The 19883-nt window shown below is 56.7% G+C and overlaps 1 protein-coding gene across 3 annotated transcripts in view; it reads right to left on the bottom strand.

The window, feature by feature from the left end:
* The window catches only part of RAD54L (RAD54 like), a 46435-nt gene extending 27156 nt beyond the window's left edge, over positions 1 to 19279 (bottom strand). Inside the window, exons 1-10 of one of the 3 annotated variants that reach the window (XR_011314864.1) lie at positions 19182 to 19279; positions 13553 to 13624; positions 10635 to 10742; positions 9098 to 9158; positions 8867 to 9002; positions 4981 to 5050; positions 4532 to 4820; positions 4328 to 4446; positions 4107 to 4257; positions 3908 to 4034 (exon numbers count right to left, since the gene is read on the bottom strand). Coding sequence is in view for 2 of the 3 variants with exons in the window: in XM_069735881.1 (XP_069591982.1) it covers positions 3908 to 4034; positions 4107 to 4257; positions 4328 to 4446; positions 4532 to 4820; positions 4981 to 5050; positions 8867 to 9002; positions 9098 to 9158; positions 10635 to 10742; positions 13553 to 13624; positions 19182 to 19184 (1136 nt within the window). In the remaining variant the exon portion in view is untranslated. Of the gene's footprint in view, positions 1 to 3907; positions 4035 to 4106; positions 4258 to 4327; positions 4447 to 4531; positions 4821 to 4980; positions 5051 to 8866; positions 9003 to 9097; positions 9159 to 10634; positions 10743 to 12554; positions 12563 to 13552; positions 13625 to 19181 lie in introns of those variants that run through there. The other 2 variants (XM_069735881.1, XM_069735880.1) reach the window with 2 other exon arrangements.
* Positions 19280 to 19883: the final 604 nt, after the last annotated feature.

The following is a 19883-nucleotide window of genomic DNA, read 5'->3' as shown; positions in this document are numbered from 1 at the left end:
GCTGGTTCTTCCTCAGCTTTACGTTGGTGGCGTAGTGGTGTCCTCATGTTGAGGTGACTAATCCACTGTGGGCACGTGAACAAGCAGCGCGCGATCTGCGCTGTCATCCCTTTCGTCGGTGGGGGCGGCCATCTTCCTGGGGCCGCGCGTGCGCTCTGCTGCACGGGGCTTCAGGAAAATGGCCGCGGGATGCCGCGCGTGCGCATTAGAGATCGCGGCGGCCATTTTCCCAAAGCCGAGATGCAAACTCGGCTTTGGGAAAATGGCCGCCGCGATCTCTAATGCGCACGCGCGGCATCCCGCGGCCATTTTCCTGAAGCCCCGTGCAGCAGAGCACTCGATCTGCGCACGCGCGGCCCCAGGAAGATGGCCGCCCCCACCGACGAAAGGGATGACAGCGCAGATCGCGCGCTGCTTGTTCACGTGCCCACAGTGGATTAGTCACCTCAACATGAGGACACCACTACGCCACCAACGTAAAGCTGAGGAAGAACCAGCGCTGTGAACACGCCCTCCCGACCTGACCAGCCTGATTGACAGGCGAAAACGGCGACTTTGGTAAGTTATTTCTCAGCATAGGTGGGGAATCGGGGTACACTACATACACTATAGTAACACACAGCGCAGGCCCTATTTAACAGTATTTATATCTCAAAAAACGGGGTGACAGGTTCCCTTTAAAGTATTATACTTTAATAACAAAGGGTTCAATGCTTACAATAAGAAAAAGATATAAAAAATATGATAAAGGACATACAACTTATGCAAAACAGTATAAAATAACAGAAGAAAACTTGCAGAAATAATCTAACTGGTAGTTTGCTTTCTGCTCCCTGAGGGGGGGTGAATGGAGTTGGTGGAACACATCAGCTTCTCAGGCTGCCCTCACATATGAACACAATTCTCTGTCTGCAGCCTAAATTTATAACTTTGGTCTGCAGGTCAGGTTTCTAGACCGGCCCCCCAGGTTATCATAATTGTTGGCTTTCTGATTGGCCACGGCCGCGCTACTAATGAATATATTATTTTTCTCTTGAGACACTTGTGAAAAAGGTTCTCAGGAATAGATACACTCAGGCCGCAATTAACACCTCCCCTCCAAGACCTAGGAGGTGCCAAATGTTACCTTTCTTCTTGGCTGTAGCTAGACCTCCTGGTAGGATATGGAGACAATTTCTACTAGTCCCAAGGAAGTACCTATTAATACCTAGGTGCGACATGCCCTCAGGACAGATGTTACATTATCACTAGTCAGACATATAACCCTAGACATGTCACTACACACATAGAAAATATATATATATATATATATATATATATATATATATATATATATATATATATATATATATATATATATATACATACATATATAATATATAATATATACACACACACATACATTTCACCACAGAAGGGGGGGTCGTAATAGCTTGCAGCGCGTGTTCTCCGCGCTTAGAGAGAGCAGAGCTCAGTGTGCGCGATAGTACACAACCAAATACCTCATGTTCCTGACATAGCCAAGGTGTGTTTGGATTTAAATGAACGTCCATTTCATGCTGAGATAAACGGTAATTGTGTCATCCTTCTACGAGGTTCATATGCTTAGATATGTTTAATACAACCCCTGGCAAAAATTCTGGAATCACCGGCCTTGGAGGATGTTCATTCAGTTGTTTAATTTTGTAGAAAAAAAAGCCGATCACAGACATGGCACAAAACTAAAGTAATTTCAAATGGCAACTTTTTGGCTTTAAGAAACAGTAAAAGAAACCAAGAACAAACAATGTGGGAGTCAGTAATGGTTACGTTTTTATCCAAGCAGAGGGGAAAAATGATGGAGTCACTCAATTATGAGGGGAAAAATTATGGAATCACCCTGTAAATTTTCATTCCCAAAACTAACACCTGCATCAAATTAGATCTGCTTGTTATTCTGCATCTTAAAAGAAGTGATCACACCTTGGAGAGCTGCTGCACCAAGTGGACTGACATGGATCATGGCTCCAACACTAGAGATGTCAATTGAAACAAAGGAGAGGATTATCAAACTCTTAAAAGAGGGTAAATCATCAGGCAATGTTGCAAAATATGTTGGTTGTTCACAGTCAGCTGTGTTTAAAATCTGGACCAAATACAAACAACGTTAGAAGGTTGTTAAAGGCAAATATACTGGTAGACCAAGGAAGACATCAAAGAGTCAAAACTTAAAGCAATGTCTCCAAAACAGGAAATGCACAACAAAAAAAATGAGGAACGAATGGGTGGAAACTGGAGTCAACGTCTGTGACCGAACTGTAAGAAACCGCCTAAAGGAAATGGGATTTACATACAGAAAAGCTAAACGAAAGCCATCATTAACACCTAAACAGAAAAAAACAAGGTTACAATGGGCTAAGGAAAAGCAATGGTGGACTGTGGATGACTGGATGAAAGTCATATTCAGTGATGAATCGCGAATCTGCATTGGGCAAGGTGATGATGCTGGAACATTGGTGCCGTTCCAATGAGATTTATAAAGATGACTGCCTGAAGAGAACATGCAAATTCCCACAGTCATTGATGATATGGGGCTGCATGTCAGGTAAAGGCACTGGGGAGATGGCTGTCATTACTTCTTCAATAAATGCACAAGTTTATGTGGATATTTTGGACACTTTTCTTATCCCATCAATTGAAAGGATGTTTGGGGAAGATGAAATCATTTTTCAAGATGATAATGCATCCTGCCATAGAGCAAAAACTGTGCAAATATTCCTGGAAAAAAGACACATAAGGTCAATGTCATGGGCTGCCAATAGTCCAGAGCTCAATCCAATTGTAAATCTTTGGTGGAAGTTGGAGAAAATGGTCGATGACAAGAATCCAACCTGCAAAGCTGATCTGGGGACAGCAATCAGAGGAAGATGGAGCAGATTGATGCAGAGTCCTGTGTGACCCTCATGAAGTCCAGGCCTCAGAGACGGCAAGCTGTAATAAAGCCAGAGGTGGTGCAACAAGATACTAGTGACGTGTTGGAGGGTTTTTTGTTTGTTTTTCATGATTCCATAGTTTTTCCCCTATGCTTGGTTAAAAGAAGTAACCATTACTGACTCCCACATATTTTGTTCTTGATTTCTTTTAGTGTTTCTTAAAGCCAGAAAGTCGCCATTTGAAATAACTTGTTTTATTTTTCTACAACATTAAACCCCTGAATGAACGTCCTCCGAGGCCGCTGATTCCACCGTTTTTGCCCGGGGTGGTAGATGCTTTTCCAAACCTTCCCAGCCTACTCCGTGATGTCACACCCCGGGGTATCAGACAGGAGACCTCATTGTGCGCTAGTCTTTGTCCAGGGAGCGAGCGGACGCTGTGTGCTGCACGGTGATGCACCACCCCTCCCCCGCACGGTCGGCTATAATATTCGCTAGCGTTCATTCCCTTGCTCTAGAACTTACCCTAAAGCCTCAGACCTAAGCAATAGCTACGAATCGGGTGGGCTCCGGACCCGTTATTAAATATATCGGAGCTGGTGGCAGCGGTAGTTTCCTGAGATTTTGGGGGAAACTGGCAGCGACTGCGGCGTTGAGAATTATTGTTCCCGCCTGAGTGGAGTAGTTATCGCGTCGCTGCAGCGTGCCCAATAGCCAGTACATAGCAGGCAGCCTTTCTGGCGACTAATTATCCTAGGTGCAGTACCTAATCTGACCTCAGGGTTCGGGGGGCACCAGAGAGCTGCAAGGTCCACACCAGACCTGGGAAGTGGGATCTAGATAGATCTCCTTCAGAAGGAACCAGGGGCGACCAAACAACCCCGGTCCATGACATACTGGTGTGAGCGATGGGGATGATACAGGGATCCTCCCTGGGACTCGGCACAGAACTTACGATCACCTCTTCCCCCTGGATACAATATGGCGGCACGGACCTGTTCACCAGACCTATCAGCTCCTTCAGCTTCTCCTCTCCTTTCTCTCGATTGGCCGGACTGGCATCGGCGTCACGTCCCTTTAAGATGGGGATTTCAAACCTTTTCTTGAACTCTTGCGCCGTTCCTGTGAAAGGTGATGTTGGGTCAATAAGAGAAGAGCCTCCGCCGTGACGCAGCGCAGACCCCACAATCTCACCCAGGATGCCGGCACTGACAAAGTGGACCAGGCTGAAGTATTCCAGGAGGTCGTTCTGTATGGGGGTCCCAGAGATGAGCACCCGCCGCAGGGTCCGCAGCCGGCTCAGCGCCTGGTAGGTTTGGTTCTCAGAGTTCTTTAATCTGTGACCCTGAAAAAGCCCAAGCACCAGAGGAAGAACATGGCGACAATCACAGTCCTGATCCCCCGCCATCACTCACCTCATCACAAATGACCAGACCCACCGAACCCTGATGGAGAACGTCAGCATGGAGGCGGAAGGTCTCATAGGAAATGATGAGGATGGGGGAAGGACCGCGCTGCCGCTGCATGAATCCAGCTGAGAGAGGGAAGCACAGAGGTGACGGGCGAGTATGGCGGCGCCTCCCCCCCTCATACACCCTCACTACAAGTCATCTCCTCACCCAGCTTCTGGTCAATCTCTTTCCTGGAGCCGCCATCAATGGCCAGCGGCTCAATCCGGCCCTGTAGCCATTTCCCCACCTCGTTGTACCAGTTCTTCACCAGGCTGGAGGGGCAGACCACCACGGCCTTGTCAATCTCAGGTTTACAGTCCGGACTCTGCCTGAGGAGGGTCCACATCAGCGCAATACACTGCAGGGTCTTCCCCAGCCCCATCTCATCCGCCATGATACAGCCGTGACTTCCAGGAATCCGCCGGCCCGTCACACAGTCCCACAGGAACTTCACTCCCTAAAGACAAGATGGCGACCAAATGACGAACAGCCCAGAGGGCGGCACCGACCCCCAGAGCACCGACCCCCAGAGCACCGACCCCCAGAGCACCGACCCCCGGCCAAAGCTCAGAGAACGACACCGACCCCCGACCAAACCTCAGAGAACAGACCCCTACCTCCCGCTGATGAGGACGCAGGACCTTCCCCAGGACCGGATCCACCACAACATGGACAGGGGCCTTCTCCCTGCAGAAAAACCACGAAAGGATGAAACCGACAAAATCCTGTCTAATATCACGGAGATCTGGGTAGCGGTGATGTCACTGCTGTATAATATAACTGATATCTGGAGAGCGGTGATGTCACTGCTGTATAATATAACTGATATCTGGAGAGCGGTGATGTCACTGCTGTATAATATTTCAAAAAACCTGATCTGCACATCCAAACATAGACACAGTGTGAACAGGTGCTGAACCCAGAGTCGCCAACTCGTATATAATCAAACAAATAGGGCAGCACACTGCAGCGCCAAAACATGCAAACTTGAAAACACGAAATTTTTTTAAACTGCATTACTGCACTAGAAATATGAAAAATGAGAGCTTTTAGCGCATAAAAATGGCCAATTTTATGTGTACCTCGTAGCCACGTTACGGCATCTCTCTTATACGAGGTCCTACTCTAAACCTACCTCTCTGAGAATAAACGTCTCCATCTGAATGGGTACATGTGAAACCTCTCCTTGGACTCAAATTCTCTCTCACTGTGGAGGGGTATTGGACCTACTATAATTAAAACACCTGAAGCTAGGAGGCAGGGAGTGCACGATCAGAAGGCTAGAGAATACATTTCAAAAAACCTGATCTGCACATCCAAACATAGACACAGTGTGAACAGGTGCTGAACCCAGAGTCGCCAACTCGTATATAATCAAACAAATAGGGCAGCACACTGCAGCGCTAAAACATGCAAACTTGAAAACACGAAATTTTTTTAAACTGCATTACTGCACTAGAAATATGAAAAATGAGAGCTTTTAGCGCATAAAAATGGCCAATTTTATGTGTACCTCGTAGCCACGTTACGGCATCTCTCTTATACGAGGTCCTACTCTAAACCTACCTCTCTGAGAATAAACGTCTCCATCTGAATGGGTACATGTGAAACCTCTCCTTGGACTCAAATTCTCTCTCACTGTGGAGGGGTATTGGACCTACTATAATTAAAACACCTGAAGCTAGGAGGCAGGGAGTGCACGATCAGAAGGCTAGAGAATACATTTCAAAAAACCTGATCTGCACATCCAAACATAGACACAGTGTGAACAGGTGCTGAACCCAGAGTCGCCAACTCGTATATAATCAAACAAATAGGGCAGCACACTGCAGCGCCAAAACATGCAAACTTGAAAACACGAAATTTTTTTAAACTGCATTACTGCACTAGAAATATGAAAAATGAGAGCTTTTAGCGCATAAAAATGGCCAATTTTATGTGTACCTCGTAGCCACGTTACGGCATCTCTCTTATACGAGGTCCTACTCTAAACCTACCTCTCTGAGAATAAACGTCTCCATCTGAATGGGTACATGTGAAACCTCTCCTTGGACTCAAATTCTCTCTCACTGTGGAGGGGTATTGGACCTACTATAATTAAAACACCTGAAGCTAGGAGGCAGGGAGTGCACGATCAGAAGGCTAGAGAATACATTTCAAAAAACCTGATCTGCACATCCAAACATAGACACAGTGTGAACAGGTGCTGAACCCAGAGTCGCCAACTCGTATATAATCAAACAAATAGGGCAGCACACTGCAGCGCCAAAACATGCAAACTTGAAAACACGAAATTTTTTTAAACTGCATTACTGCACTGAAAATATGAAAAATGAGAGCTTTTAGCGCATAAAAATGGCCAATTTTATGTGTACCTCGTAGCCACGATAAGGCATCTCTCTTATACGAGGCCCTACGCTTGACCTACCTCTCTGAGAATAAACGTCTCCATCTGAATGGGTACATGTGAAACCTCTCCTTGGACTCAAATACGAGTTGGCGACTCTGGGTTCAGCACCTGTTCACACTGTGTCTATGTTTGGATGTGCAGATCAGGTTTTTTGAAATGTATTCTCTAGCCTTCTGATCGTGCACTCCCTGCCTCCTAGCTTCAGGTGTTTTAATTATAGTAGGTCCAATACCCCTCCACAGTGAGAGAGAATTTGAGTCCAAGGAGAGGTTTCACATGTACCCATTCAGATGGAGACGTTTATTCTCAGAGAGGTAGGTTTAGAGTAGGACCTCGTATAAGAGAGATGCCGTAACGTGGCTACGAGGTACACATAAAATTGGCCATTTTTATGCGCTAAAAGCTCTCATTTTTCATATTTCTAGTGCAGTAATGCAGTTTAAAAAAATTTCGTGTTTTCAAGTTTGCATGTTTTGGCGCTGCAGTGTGCTGCCCTATTTGTTTGATTATATACGAGTTGGCGACTCTGGGTTCAGCACCTGTTCACACTGTGTCTATGTTTGGATGTGCAGATCAGGTTTTTTGAAATGTATTCTCTAGCCTTCTGATCGTGCACTCCCTGCCTCCTAGCTTCAGGTGTTTTAATTATAGTAGGTCCAATACCCCTCCACAGTGAGAGAGAATTTGAGTCCAAGGAGAGGTTTCACATGTACCCATTCAGATGGAGACGTTTATTCTCAGAGAGGTAGGTTTAGAGTAGGACCTCGTATAAGAGAGATGCCGTAACGTGGCTACGAGGTACACATAAAATTGGCCATTTTTATGCGCTAAAAGCTCTCATTTTTCATATTTCTAGTGCAGTAATGCAGTTTAAAAAAATTTCGTGTTTTCAAGTTTGCATGTTTTGGCGCTGCAGTGTGCTGCCCTATTTGTTTGACTGCTGTATAATATAACTGATATCTGGGGAGCGGTGATGTCACTGCTGTATAATATAACATATGTGGAGAGCGGTGATGTCACCGCTGTATAATATAACTGATATCTGGGGAGCGGTGATGTCACCGCTGTATAATATAACTGATATCTGGAGAGCGGTGATGTCACTGCTGTATAATATAAGGGATATCTGGGGAGCGGTGATGTCACCGCTGTATAATATAACTGATATCTGGGGAGCGGTGATGTCACTGCTGTATAATATAACTGATATCTGGGGAGCGGTGATGTCACTGCTGTATAATATAACTGATATCTGGAGAGCGGTGATGTCACTGCTGTATAATATAACTGATATCTGGGGAGCGGTGATGTCACCGCTGTATAATATAACTGATATCTGGGGAGCGGTGATGTCACCGCTGTATAATATAACTGATATCTGGGGAGCGGTGATGTCACCGCTGTATAATATAACTGATATCTGGGGAGCGGTGATGTCACTGGTGTATAATATAACTGATATCTGGAGAGCGGTGATGTCACTGGTGTATAATATAACTGATATCTGGAGAGCGGTGATGTCACTGCTGTATAATATAACTGATATCTGGAGAGCGGTGATGTCACTGCTGTATAATATAACTGATATCTGGGGAGCGGTGATGTCACTGCTGTATAATATAACTGATATCTGGGGAGCGGTGATGTCACTGCTGTATAATATAACTGATATCTGGGGAGCGGTGATGTCACTGGTGTATAATATAACTGATATCTGGGGAGCGGTGATGTCACTGGTGTATAATATAACTGATATCTGCAGAGCGGTGATGTCACTGCTGTATAATATAACTGATATCTGGAGAGCGGTGATGTCACTGCTGTATAATATAACTGATATCTGGAGAGCGGTGATGTCACTGCTGTATAATATAACTGATATCTGGAGAGCGGTGATGTCACTGCTGTATAATATAACTGATATCTGGAGAGCGGTGATGTCACTGCTGTATAATATAACTGATATCTGGGGAGCGGTGATGTCACTGCTGTATAATATAACTGATATCTGGAGAGCGGTGATGTCACTGCTGTATAATATAACTGATATCTGGGGAGCGGTGATGTCACTGCTGTACTTTATCAGCACTTACTTCTCCATTTTCAGCTGGTCGTGGGCGCTCAGGCTCGGCGGTTCGTACAGGATCAGGGCCCCGTCCTCGTCAGGGTCGTGCAGCGCTCTTCGCACTCCGGCTTTCTTGATCCCCAGCGCTCGCAGTCCGTTGCCTCCTGTGTTGCAGGAAGATCATCAGGATGGTGACAGGAGGAGGCGCAGTTTGTGCAGAGCCGACATTCGCGGTGCAGACGCTGCTCCCATCACTCACCCTTGTAGTCCGGGATGGGCACTCGGAAGGGCCGTGATAATATGCTGCGAATGAAGGCCTCCTGAGGGGAAGACACATGTCAGATACCGGGGGAAGGGCAACAATGGGGGATCCTCAGTGCCCCCGCTCCGTGGTGACCCCACTATATAGACCTCCAGGACCCTCCCCCCGTGGAGACCCCAATATATAGACTTCCAGGACCCTCCCCCTGTGGTGACCCCACTATATAGACCTCCAGGACCCTCCCCCTGTGGTGACCCCAATATATAGGCCTCCAGGACCCTCCCCCCGTGGTGACCCCAATATATAGACCTCCAGGACCCTCCCCCTGTGGTGACCTCACTATATAGACCTCCAGGACCCTCCCCCCATGGAGACCCCAATATATAGACTTCCAGGACCCTCCCCCCATGGAGACCCCAATATATAGACTTCCAGGACCCTCCCCCCATGGAGACCCCAATATATAGACCTCCAGGACCCTCCCCCCGTGGAGACCCCAATATATAGACTTCCAGGACCCTCCCCCCGTGGTGACCCCAATATATAGGCCTCCAGGACCCTCCCCCTGTGGTGACCCCAATATACAGACCTCCAGGACCCTCCCCCTGTGGTGACCCCAATATACAGACCTCCAGGACCCTCCCCCTGTGGTGACCCCAATATATAGGCCTCCAGGACCCTCCCCCTGTGGTGACCCCAATATATAACCCACCAGGACCCTCCCCTTGTGGTGACCCCAATATATAGGCCTCCAGGACCCTCCCCCTGTGGTGACCCCAATATATAGGCTTCCAGGACCCTCCCCCTGTGGTGACCTCAATATATAGACCTCCAGGACCCTCCCCCCATGGAGACCCCAATATATAGACTTCCAGGACCCTCCCCCCGTGGTGACCCCCAATATACAGACTTCCAGGACCCTCCCCTTGTGGTGACTCCAATATATAGACCTCCAGGACCCTCCCCCCGTGGTGACCCCAATATATAGACCTCCAGGACCCTCCCCCCGTGGTGACCCCAATATATAGACCTCCAGGACCCTCCCCCCGTGGTGACCCCAATATATAGACCTCCAGGACCCTCCCCTTGTGGTGACCCCAATATATAGACCTCCAGGACCCTCCCCTTGTGGTGACCCCAATATATAGACCTCCAGGACCCTCCCCCCCCCCCCCCCCGTGGTGACCCCAATATATAGAGCTCCAGGACCGTCCCCCGTGGTGACCCCAATATATAGACCTCCAGGACCCCCCCCCCGTAGTGACCCCAATATATAGACCTCCAGGACCCCCCCCCCCCCGTCGTGACCCCAATATATAGACCTCCAGGACCCTCCCCTTGTGGTGACCCCAATATATAGGCCACCAGGACCCTCCCCCCGTGGTGACCCCAATATATAGGACCTCCAGGAGCCTCCCCCCTTGGTGACCCCAATATATAGACCTCCAGGACCCTCCCCCCATGGTGACCCCAATATATAACCCACCAGGACCCTCCCCCCGAGGTTACCCCACTTCCTTTGGCCTTGGCTCACATGTTGGCGGCTGTCCAGACTCGGGGGCCGGTTGCTCAGCAGCTGCAGGGGCGTGCGGCCCTGTGGGGTCCGGCTCTCCTCACCCTTCCCTCGGGGTCTTTTCGGCATCTGGAGAAGAGTCCCCCGATTACTGACAGTCATCCTGTGATGTGGTGACCGGTTATCTACTCCTGTGCCACTAATACAGATGCAACTTGACATTCAGCCAACCGGGCGGGTCCAGCACAACTGCCATATGGGCGTCAGCTTCCCTCCCCTATGACAGAACGTCTGTGGAGCTCGGATCAAGGGAACAGCAAGTCTTCATTACCGGGACACAAGGCGGTGACGGTCCACAATGCACCGGGCGCCTGACTCACCGCCTCCTCCCGTCACTCATCTCCCAGGGCACGAGAAGGTCCACAATGCCCCGGGCGCCTGACTCACCGCCTCCTCCCGTCACTCATCTCCCAGGGCACGAGACGGTCCACACTGCACCGGGCACCTGACTCACCGCCTCCTCCCGTCACTCATCCCCCGGGGCACGAGAAGGTCCACAATGCACCGAGCGCCTGACTCACCACCTCGTCCCGTCACTCATCTCCCGGGGCACGAGAAGGTCCACAATGCACCGAGCGCCTGACTCACCACCTCGTCCCGTCACTCATCTCCCGGGGCACGAGAAGGTCCACAATGCACCGGGCGCCTGACTCACCGCCTCCTCCCGTCACTCATCTCCCAGGGCACGAGACGGTCCACACTGCACCGGGCGCCTGACTCACCGCCTCCTCCCGTCACTCATCTCCCAGGGCACGAGACGGTCCACACTGCACCGGGCGCCTGACTCACCGCCTCTTCCCGTCACTCATCCCCCGGGGCACGAGACGGTCCACACTGCACCGGGCGCCTGACTCACCGCCTCCTCCCGTCACTCATCCCCCGGGGCACGAGAAGGTCCACAATGCACCGGGCGCCTGACTCACCGCCTCCTCCCGTCACTCATCCCCCGGGGAACGAGAAGGTCCACAATGCACCGGGCGCCTGACTCACCGCCTCCTCCCGTCACTCATCTCCCAGGGCACGAGAAGGTCCACAATGCCCCGGGCGCCTGACTCACCGCCTCCTCCCGTCACTCATCTCCCAGGGCACGAGACGGTCCACAATGCACCGGGCGCCTGACTCACCGCCTCCTCCCGTCACTCATCTCCCGGGGCATGAGAAGGTCCACAATGCCCCGGGCGCCTGACTCACCACCTCGTCCCGTCACTCATCTCCCAGGGCACGAGAAGGTCCACAATGCACCGGGCGCCTGACTCACCGCCTCCTCCCGTCACTCATCTCCCAGGGCACGAGACGGTCCACAATGCACCGGGCGCCTGACTCACCGCCTCCTCCCGTCACTCATCTCCCGGGGCATGAGAAGGTCCACAATGCACCGAGCGCCTGACTCACCGCCTCCTCCCGTCACTCATCTCCCGGGGCACGAGAAGGTCCACAATGCACCGGGCGCCTGACTCACCACCTCCTCCCGTCACTCATCTCCCGGGGCACGAGAAGGTCCACAATGCACCGGGCGCCTGACTCACCACCTCCTCCCGTCACTCATCTCCCGGGGCACGAGACGGTCCACAATGCACCGGGCGCCTGACTCACCGCCTCCTCCCGTCACTCATCCCCCGGGGCACGAGAAGGTCCACAATGCACCGGGCACCTGACTCACCGCCTCCTCCCGTCACTCATCTCCCGGGGCATGAGAAGGTCCACAACGCACCGGGCACCTGACTCACCGCCTCCTCCCGTCACTCATCACCTCCTCCCGTCACTCATCCCCCGGGGCACGAGACGGTCCACAATGCACCGGGCGCCTGACTCACCGCCTCCTCCCGTCACTCATCTCCCGGGGCACGAGAAGGTCCACAATGCACCGGGCGCCTGACTCACCGCCTCCTCCTGTCACTCATCTCCCGGGGCACGAGAAGGTCCACAATGCACCGGGCGCCTGACTCACCGCCTCCTCCCGTCACTCATCTCCCGGGGCACGAGAAGGTCCACAATGCACCGGGCGCCTGACTCACCGCCTCCTCCTGTCACTCATCTCCCGGGGCACGAGAAGGTCCACAATGCACCGGGCGCCTGACTCACCGCCTCCTCCCGTCACTCATCTCCCGGGGCACGAGAAGGTCCACAATGCACCGGGCGCCTGACTCACCGCCTCCTCCCGTCACTCATCTCCCGGGGCACGAGAAGGTCCACAATGCACCGGGCGCCTGACTCACCGCCTCCTCCTGTCACTCATCTCCCGGGGCACGAGAAGGTCCACAATGCACCGGGCGCCTGACTCACCGCCTCCCTCCCGTCACTCATCTCCCGGGGCACGAGAAGGTCCACAATGCACCGGGCGCCTGACTCACCGCCTCCTCCTGTCACTCATCCCTCGGGGCACGAGACGGTCCACAATGCACCGGGCGCCTGACTCACCACCTCCTCCCGTCACTCATCTCCCGGGGCACGAGACGGTCCACAATGCACCGGGCGCCTGACTCACCGCCTCCTCCGTCACTCATCCCCCGGGGCACGAGACAGTCCACAATGCACCGGGCGCCTAACTCACCGCCTCCTCCCGTCACTCATCACCTCCTCCCGTCACTCATCCCCCGGGGCACGAGAAGGTCCACAATGCACCGGGCGCCTGACTCACCGCCTCCTCCGTCACTCATCCCCCGGGGCACGAGAAGGTCCACAATGCACCGGGCGCCTGACTCACCACCTCCTCCCGTCACTCATCTCCCGGGGCACGAGAAGGTCCACAATGCACCGGGCGCCTGACTCACCGCCTCCTCCCGTCACTCATCTCGCGGGGCACGAGAAGGTCCACAATGCACCGGGCACCTGACTCACCGCCTCCTTCTGTCACTCATCCTCCGGGGCACCTTACTCACCGCCTCCTCCTGTCGCTCATCCTCCAGGCCTCGCTCTCTCTTCTGCAGCTGGCTCGGGGCTAAACTCCTCCTCTGTGAATAAGCATGGAGGCTCATTAAATGGACGGCGGGAAACGGGACAAACCACACACTCCGGGAACAGGGGGTAGGAGGACGGGACAGGCCAATCTCTGAGGGAACAGGGGGGGGGAGAGGACGGGACAGGCCAATCTCTGAGGGAACAGGGGGGGGAGAGGACGGGACAGGCCAATCTCTGAGGGAACGGGGGGGGGGGGGGGAGGAGAGGACGGGACAGGCCACTCTCTGAGGGAACGGGGGGGAGAGGACGGGACAGGCCACTCTCTGAGGGAACAGGGGGGGGGGGGGGGGAGAGAGGACAGGACAGGCCACTCTCTGAGGGAAAAGGGGGGGGGGAGAGGACAGGACAGGCCACTCTCTGAGGGAACGGGGGGGGGGGGGGGGAGAGGACAGGACAGGCCACTCTCTGAGGGAACGGGGGGGAGAGGACGGGACAGGCCACTCTATGAGGGAACAGGGGGGGGGGGGGGGAGAGGACGGGACAGGCCACTCTCTGAGGGAACGGGGGGGGGGGGAGAGGACGGGACAGGCCACTCTCTGAGGGAACGGGGGGGGGGGGGGGGAGAGGACGGGACAGGCCACTCTCTGAGGGAACGGGGGGGGGAGAGGACGGACAGGCCACTCTCTGAGGGAACAGGGGGGGGGGGGGGAGAGGACGGGACAGGCCACTCTCTGAGGGAACAGGGGGGGGGGGGGGGAGAGGACGGACAGGCCACTCTCTGAGGGAACAGGGGGGGGGGGGGAGAGGACGGGACAGGCCACTCTCTGAGGGAACGGGGGGGGGGAGAGGACGGGACAGGCCACTCTCTGAGGGAACGGGGGGGGGGAGGACGGGACAGGCCACTCTCTGAGGGAACAGGGGGGGAGGGAGAGGACGGGACAGGCCACTCTCTGGGAACAGGGGGGGGGGAAGAGGACGGGACAGGCCACTCTCTGAGGGAACGGGGGGGGGGAGAGGACGGGACAGGCCACTCTCTGAGGGAACGGGGGGGGGGAGAGGACGGGACAGGCCACTTTCTGAGGGAACAGGGGGGGGAGAGAGGACGGGACAGGCCACTCTCTGAGGGAACGGGGGGGGGGGGGAGGATGGGACAGGCCACTCTCTGAGGGAACAGGGGGGGGAGAGAGGACGGGACAGGCCACTCTCTGAGGGAACGGGGGGGGGGAAGGATGGGACAGGCCACTCTCTGAGGGAACAGGGGGGGGAGAGAGGACGGGACAGGCCACTCTGAGGGAACGGGGGGGGGGAGAGAGGACGGGACAGGCCACTCTCTGAGGGAACAGGGGGGGAGAGAGGACGGGACAGGCCACTCTCTGATGGAACAGGGGGGGGGGGGGGAGGAGAGGACGGGACAGGCCACTCTCTGAGGGAACAGGGGGGGGAGGAGAGGACGGGACAGGCCACTCTCTGAGGGAACAGGGGGGGGGGGAGAGGACGGGACAGGCCACTCTCTGAGGGAACAGGGGGGGGGGGGGAGAGGACGGGACAGGCCACTCTCTGAGGGAACAGGGGGGGGAGAGAGGACGGGACAGGCCACTCTCTGAGGGAACAGAGGGGGGGGGAGAGGACGGGACAGGCCACTCTCTGAGGGAACAGGGGGGGGGGGGGGGAGAGGACGGGACAGGCCACTCTCTGAGGGAACAGGGGGGGGGAGAGGACGGGACAGGCCACTCTCTGAGGGAACAGGGGGGGGGGGGGGGGGGGAGGACGGGACAGGCCACTCTCTGAGGGAACGGGGGGGAGAGAGGACGGGACAGGCCACTCTCTGAGGGAACAGGGGGGGGGGGGGAGAGGACGGGACAGGCCACTCTCTGAGGGAACAGGGGGGGAGAGAGGACGGGACAGGCCACTCTCTGAGGGAACAGGGGGGGGGGGAGAGGACGGGACAGGCCACTCTCTGAGGGAACAGGGGGGGGGGGAGAGGACGGGACAGGCCACTCTCTGAGGGAACAGGGGGGGAGAGAGGACGGGACAGGCCACTCTCTGAGGGAACAGAGGGGGGGGGAGAGGACGGGACAGGCCACTCTCTGAGGGAACAGGGGGGGGGGGGGGGGGAGAGGACGGGACAGGCCACTCTCTGAGGGAACAGGGGGGGGGGGAGAGGACGGGACAGGCCACTCTCTGAGGGAACAGGGGGGGGGGGGGGGGGAGGACGGGACAGGCCACTCTCTGAGGGAAAGGGGGGGGAGAGAGGACGGGACAGGCCACTCTCTGAGGGAACAGGGGGGGGGGGGGGAGAGTTCGGGACAGGCCACTCTCTGAGGGAACGGGGGGGGGGGGGGGAGGACGGGACAGGCCACTCTCTGAGGGAACAGGGGGGGAGGGAGAGGACGGGACAGGACACTCTCTGAGGGAACAGGGGGGGGGGGGGGGGGAAGAGGACGGGACAGGCCAGGCCACTCTCTGAGGGAACGGGGGGGGGGGGGGGAGAGGACGGGACAGGCCACTCTCTGAGGGAACGGGGGGGGGGGAGAGGACGGGGACAGGCCACTCTCTGAGGGAACAGGGGGGGGAGAGAGGACGGGACAGGCCACTCTCTGAGGGAACGGGGGGGGGGGGGGAGGATGGGACAGGCCACTCTCTGAGGGAACAGGGGGGGGAGAGAGGACGGGACAGGCCACTCTCTGAGGGAACGGGGGGGGAAGGATGGGACAGGCCACTCTCTGAGGGAACAGGGGGGGGAGAGAGGACGGGACAGGCCACTCTGAGGGAACGGGGGGGGGGGGGGGAGAGAGGACGGGACAGGCCACTCTCTGAGGGAACAGGGGGGGGAGAGAGGACGGGACAGGCCACTCTCTGATGGAACAGGGGGGGGGGAGGAGAGGACGGGACAGGCCACTCTCTGAGGGAACAGGGGGGGGAGAGAGGACGGGACAGGCCACTCTCTGAGGGAACAGGGGGGGGGGGGGGGAGAGGACGGGACAGGCCACTCTCTGAGGGAACGGGGGGGGGGGGGGGGAGAGGACGGGACAGGCCACTCTGAGGGAACAGGGGGGGAGAGAGGACGGGACAGGCCACTCTCTGAGGGAACAGAGGGGGGGGGGAGAGGACGGGACAGGCCACTCTCTGAGGGAACAGGGGGGGGGGGAGAGGACGGGACAGGCCACTCTCTGAGGGAACAGGGGGGGGGGGAGAGGACGGGACAGGCCACTCTCTGAGGGAACAGGGGGGGGGGGGGGGGGGGAGGACGGGACAGGCCACTCTCTGAGGGAACGGGGGGGGAGAGAGGACGGGACAGGCCACTCTCTGAGGGAACAGGGGGGGGGGGGGGGAGAGGACGGGACAGGCCACTCTCTGAGGGAACAGGGGGGGAGAGAGGACGGGACAGGCCACTCTCTGAGGGAACAGGGGGGGGGGGGAGAGGACGGGACAGGCCACTCTCTGAGGGAACAGGGGGGGGGGGAGAGGACGGGACAGGCCACTCTCTGAGGGAACAGGGGGGGAGAGAGGACGGGACAGGCCACTCTCTGAGGGAACAGAGGGGGGGGGAGAGGACGGGACAGGCCACTCTCTGAGGGAACAGGGGGGGGGGGGGGGGGGGGGGAGGACGGGACAGGCCACTCTCTGAGGGAACAGGGGGGGGGGGGAGAGGACGGGACAGGCCACTCTCTGAGGGAACAGGGGGGGGGGGGGGAGGACGGGACAGGCCACTCTCTGAGGGAACGGGGGGGAGAGAGGACGGGACAGGCCACTCTCTGAGGGAACAGGGGGGGGGGGGGAGAGGACGGGACAGGCCACTCTCTGAGGGAACAGGGGGGGAGAGAGGACGGGACAGGCCACTCTCTGAGGGAACAGGGGGGGAGAGAGGACGGGACAGGCTACTCTCTGAGGGAACAGGGGGGGGGGGGAGGACGGGACAGGCCACTCTCTGAAGGAACAGGGGGGGGGGGGGGGAGAGGACGGGACAGGCCACTCTCTGAGGGAACAGGGGGGGGAGAGGACGGGACAGGCCACTCTCTGAGGGAACAGGGGGGGGGGGGGGAGGACAGGACAGGCCACTCTCTGAGGGAACAGGGGGGGAGAGAGGACGGGACAGGCCACTCTCTGAGGGAACGGGGGGAGAGAGGACGGGACAGGCCACTCTCTGAGGGAACAGGGGGGGAGAGAGGACGGGACAGGCCACTCTCTGAGGGAACAGGGGGGGAGAGAGGACGGGACAGGCCACTCTCTGAGGGAACAGGGGGGGGGGAGAGGACGGGACAGGCCACTCTCTGAGGGAACAGGGGGGGAGAGAGGACGGGACAGGCCACTCTCTGAGGGAACAGGGGGGGGGGGGGAGAGAGGACGGGACAGGCCACTCTCTGAGGGAACAGGGGGGGGGGGGGGAGAGGACGGGACAGGCCACTCTCTGAGGGAACAGGGGGGGGGGGAGAGGACGGGACAGGCCACTCTCTGAGGGAACAGGGGGGGGGGAGAGAGGACGGGACAGGCCACTCTCTGAGGGAACGGGGGGGGGGAGAGAGGACGGGACAGGCCACTCTCTGAGGGAACAGGGGGGGGAGAGAGGACGGGACAGGCCACTCTCTGAGGGAACAGGGGGGGGGGGGGAAGAGGACGGGACAGGCCACTCTCTGAGGGAACAGGGGGGGGGGGAGAGGACGGAACAGGCCACTCTGAGGGAACAGGGGGGGAGAGAGGACGGGACAGGCCACTCTCTGAGGGAACAGGGGGGGGGGGGAGAGGACGGGACAGGCCACTCTCTGAGGGAACAGGGGGGGGGGGGGAAGAGGACGGGACAGGCCACTCTCTGAGGGAACAGGGGGGGGGGGAGAGGACGGAACAGGCCACTCTCTGAGGGAACAGGGGGGGGGGGGAGAGGACGGGACAGGCCACTCTCTGAGGGAACAGGGGGGGGGGGGGAGAGGACGGGACAGGCCACTCTCTGAGGGAACAGGGGGGGGGGGGGAGAGGACGGGACAGGCCACTCTCTGAGGGAACGGGGGGGGGGGGGGGGAGGACGGGACAGGCCACTCTCTGAGGGAACAGGGGGGGGGGGGGGGGGGAGAGGACGGGACAGGCCACTCTCTGAGGGAACAGGGGGGGAGAGAGGACGGGACAGGCCACTCTCTGAGGGAACAGGGGGGGAGAGAGGACGGGACAGGCCACTCTCTGAGGGAACGGGGGGGGGGGGGAGAGGACGGGACAGGCCACTCTCTGAGGGAACAGGGGGGGAGAGAGGACGGGACAGGCCACTCTCTGAGGGAACAGGGGGGGAGAGAGGACGGGACAGGCCACTCTCTGAGGGAACAGGGGGGGAGAGAGAGGACGGGACAGGCCACTCTCTGAGGGAACAGGGGGGGGGGGAGAGGACGGGACAGGCCACTCTCTGAGGGAACAGGGGGGGGGGGGGAGAGGACGGGACAGGCCACTCTCTGAGGGAACAGGGGGGGGAGAGAGAGGACGGGACAGGCTACTCTCTGAGGGAACAGGGGGGGGGGGGGAGAGGACGGGACAGGCCACTCTCTGAGGGAACAGGGGGGGGAGAGAGAGGACGGGACAGGCCACTCTCTCCGGTAACGGGGAGGCGCGGCGCATGCTGGGAGTGCTCACCATGGTGTCGCCGGTTCCGCTCCGGTCTCTCCCGCGCTCTCCTCCATGTTCCGCAGTAACTAGACTGAAGATTGAGCTTCCCGCGCCCGCCGGAAGTCGTCATCTCTCCACCTATCAGGACGTTACCCAGAAACACGTGGGGTTCGTCGCCATGGAAACTCATCGCTTCCTCTGCGACCCCGATACAACCCGAGGGGACTGTGAATTATAGATGAGACCCCCATGTTATAGATGAGACCCCCATGTTATAGATGAGACCCCCCATGTTATAGATGAGACCCCCATGTTATAGACGAGACCCCCCATGTTATAGATGAGACCTCCCATGTTATAGATGAGACCCCCATGTTATAGATGAGACCCCCCATGTTATAGATGAGACCTCCATGTTATAGATGAGACCCCCATGTTATAGATGAGACCCCCATGTTATAGATGAGACCTCCCATGTTATAGATGAGACCCCCATGTTATAGATGAGACCCCCCATGTTATAGATGAGACCCCCATGTTATAGACGAGACCCCCCATGTTATAGATGAGACCTCCCATGTTATAGATGAGACCCCCATGTTATAGATGAGACCCCCCATGTTATAGATGAGACCTCCCATGTTATAGATGAGACCCCCCATGTTATAGATGAGACCCCCATGTTATAGATGAGACCCCCATATTATAGATGAGACCCCCCCATGTTAT

The sequence above is a fragment of the Ranitomeya imitator genome, chromosome 8 (genome assembly GCF_032444005.1).
Source record: "Ranitomeya imitator isolate aRanImi1 chromosome 8, aRanImi1.pri, whole genome shotgun sequence".
Classification (NCBI taxonomy): domain Eukaryota; kingdom Metazoa; phylum Chordata; class Amphibia; order Anura; family Dendrobatidae; genus Ranitomeya; species Ranitomeya imitator.
The sequence above is the reverse complement of the archived record's forward strand: the minus strand, read 5'-3'. Positions and strand labels throughout refer to the sequence as shown.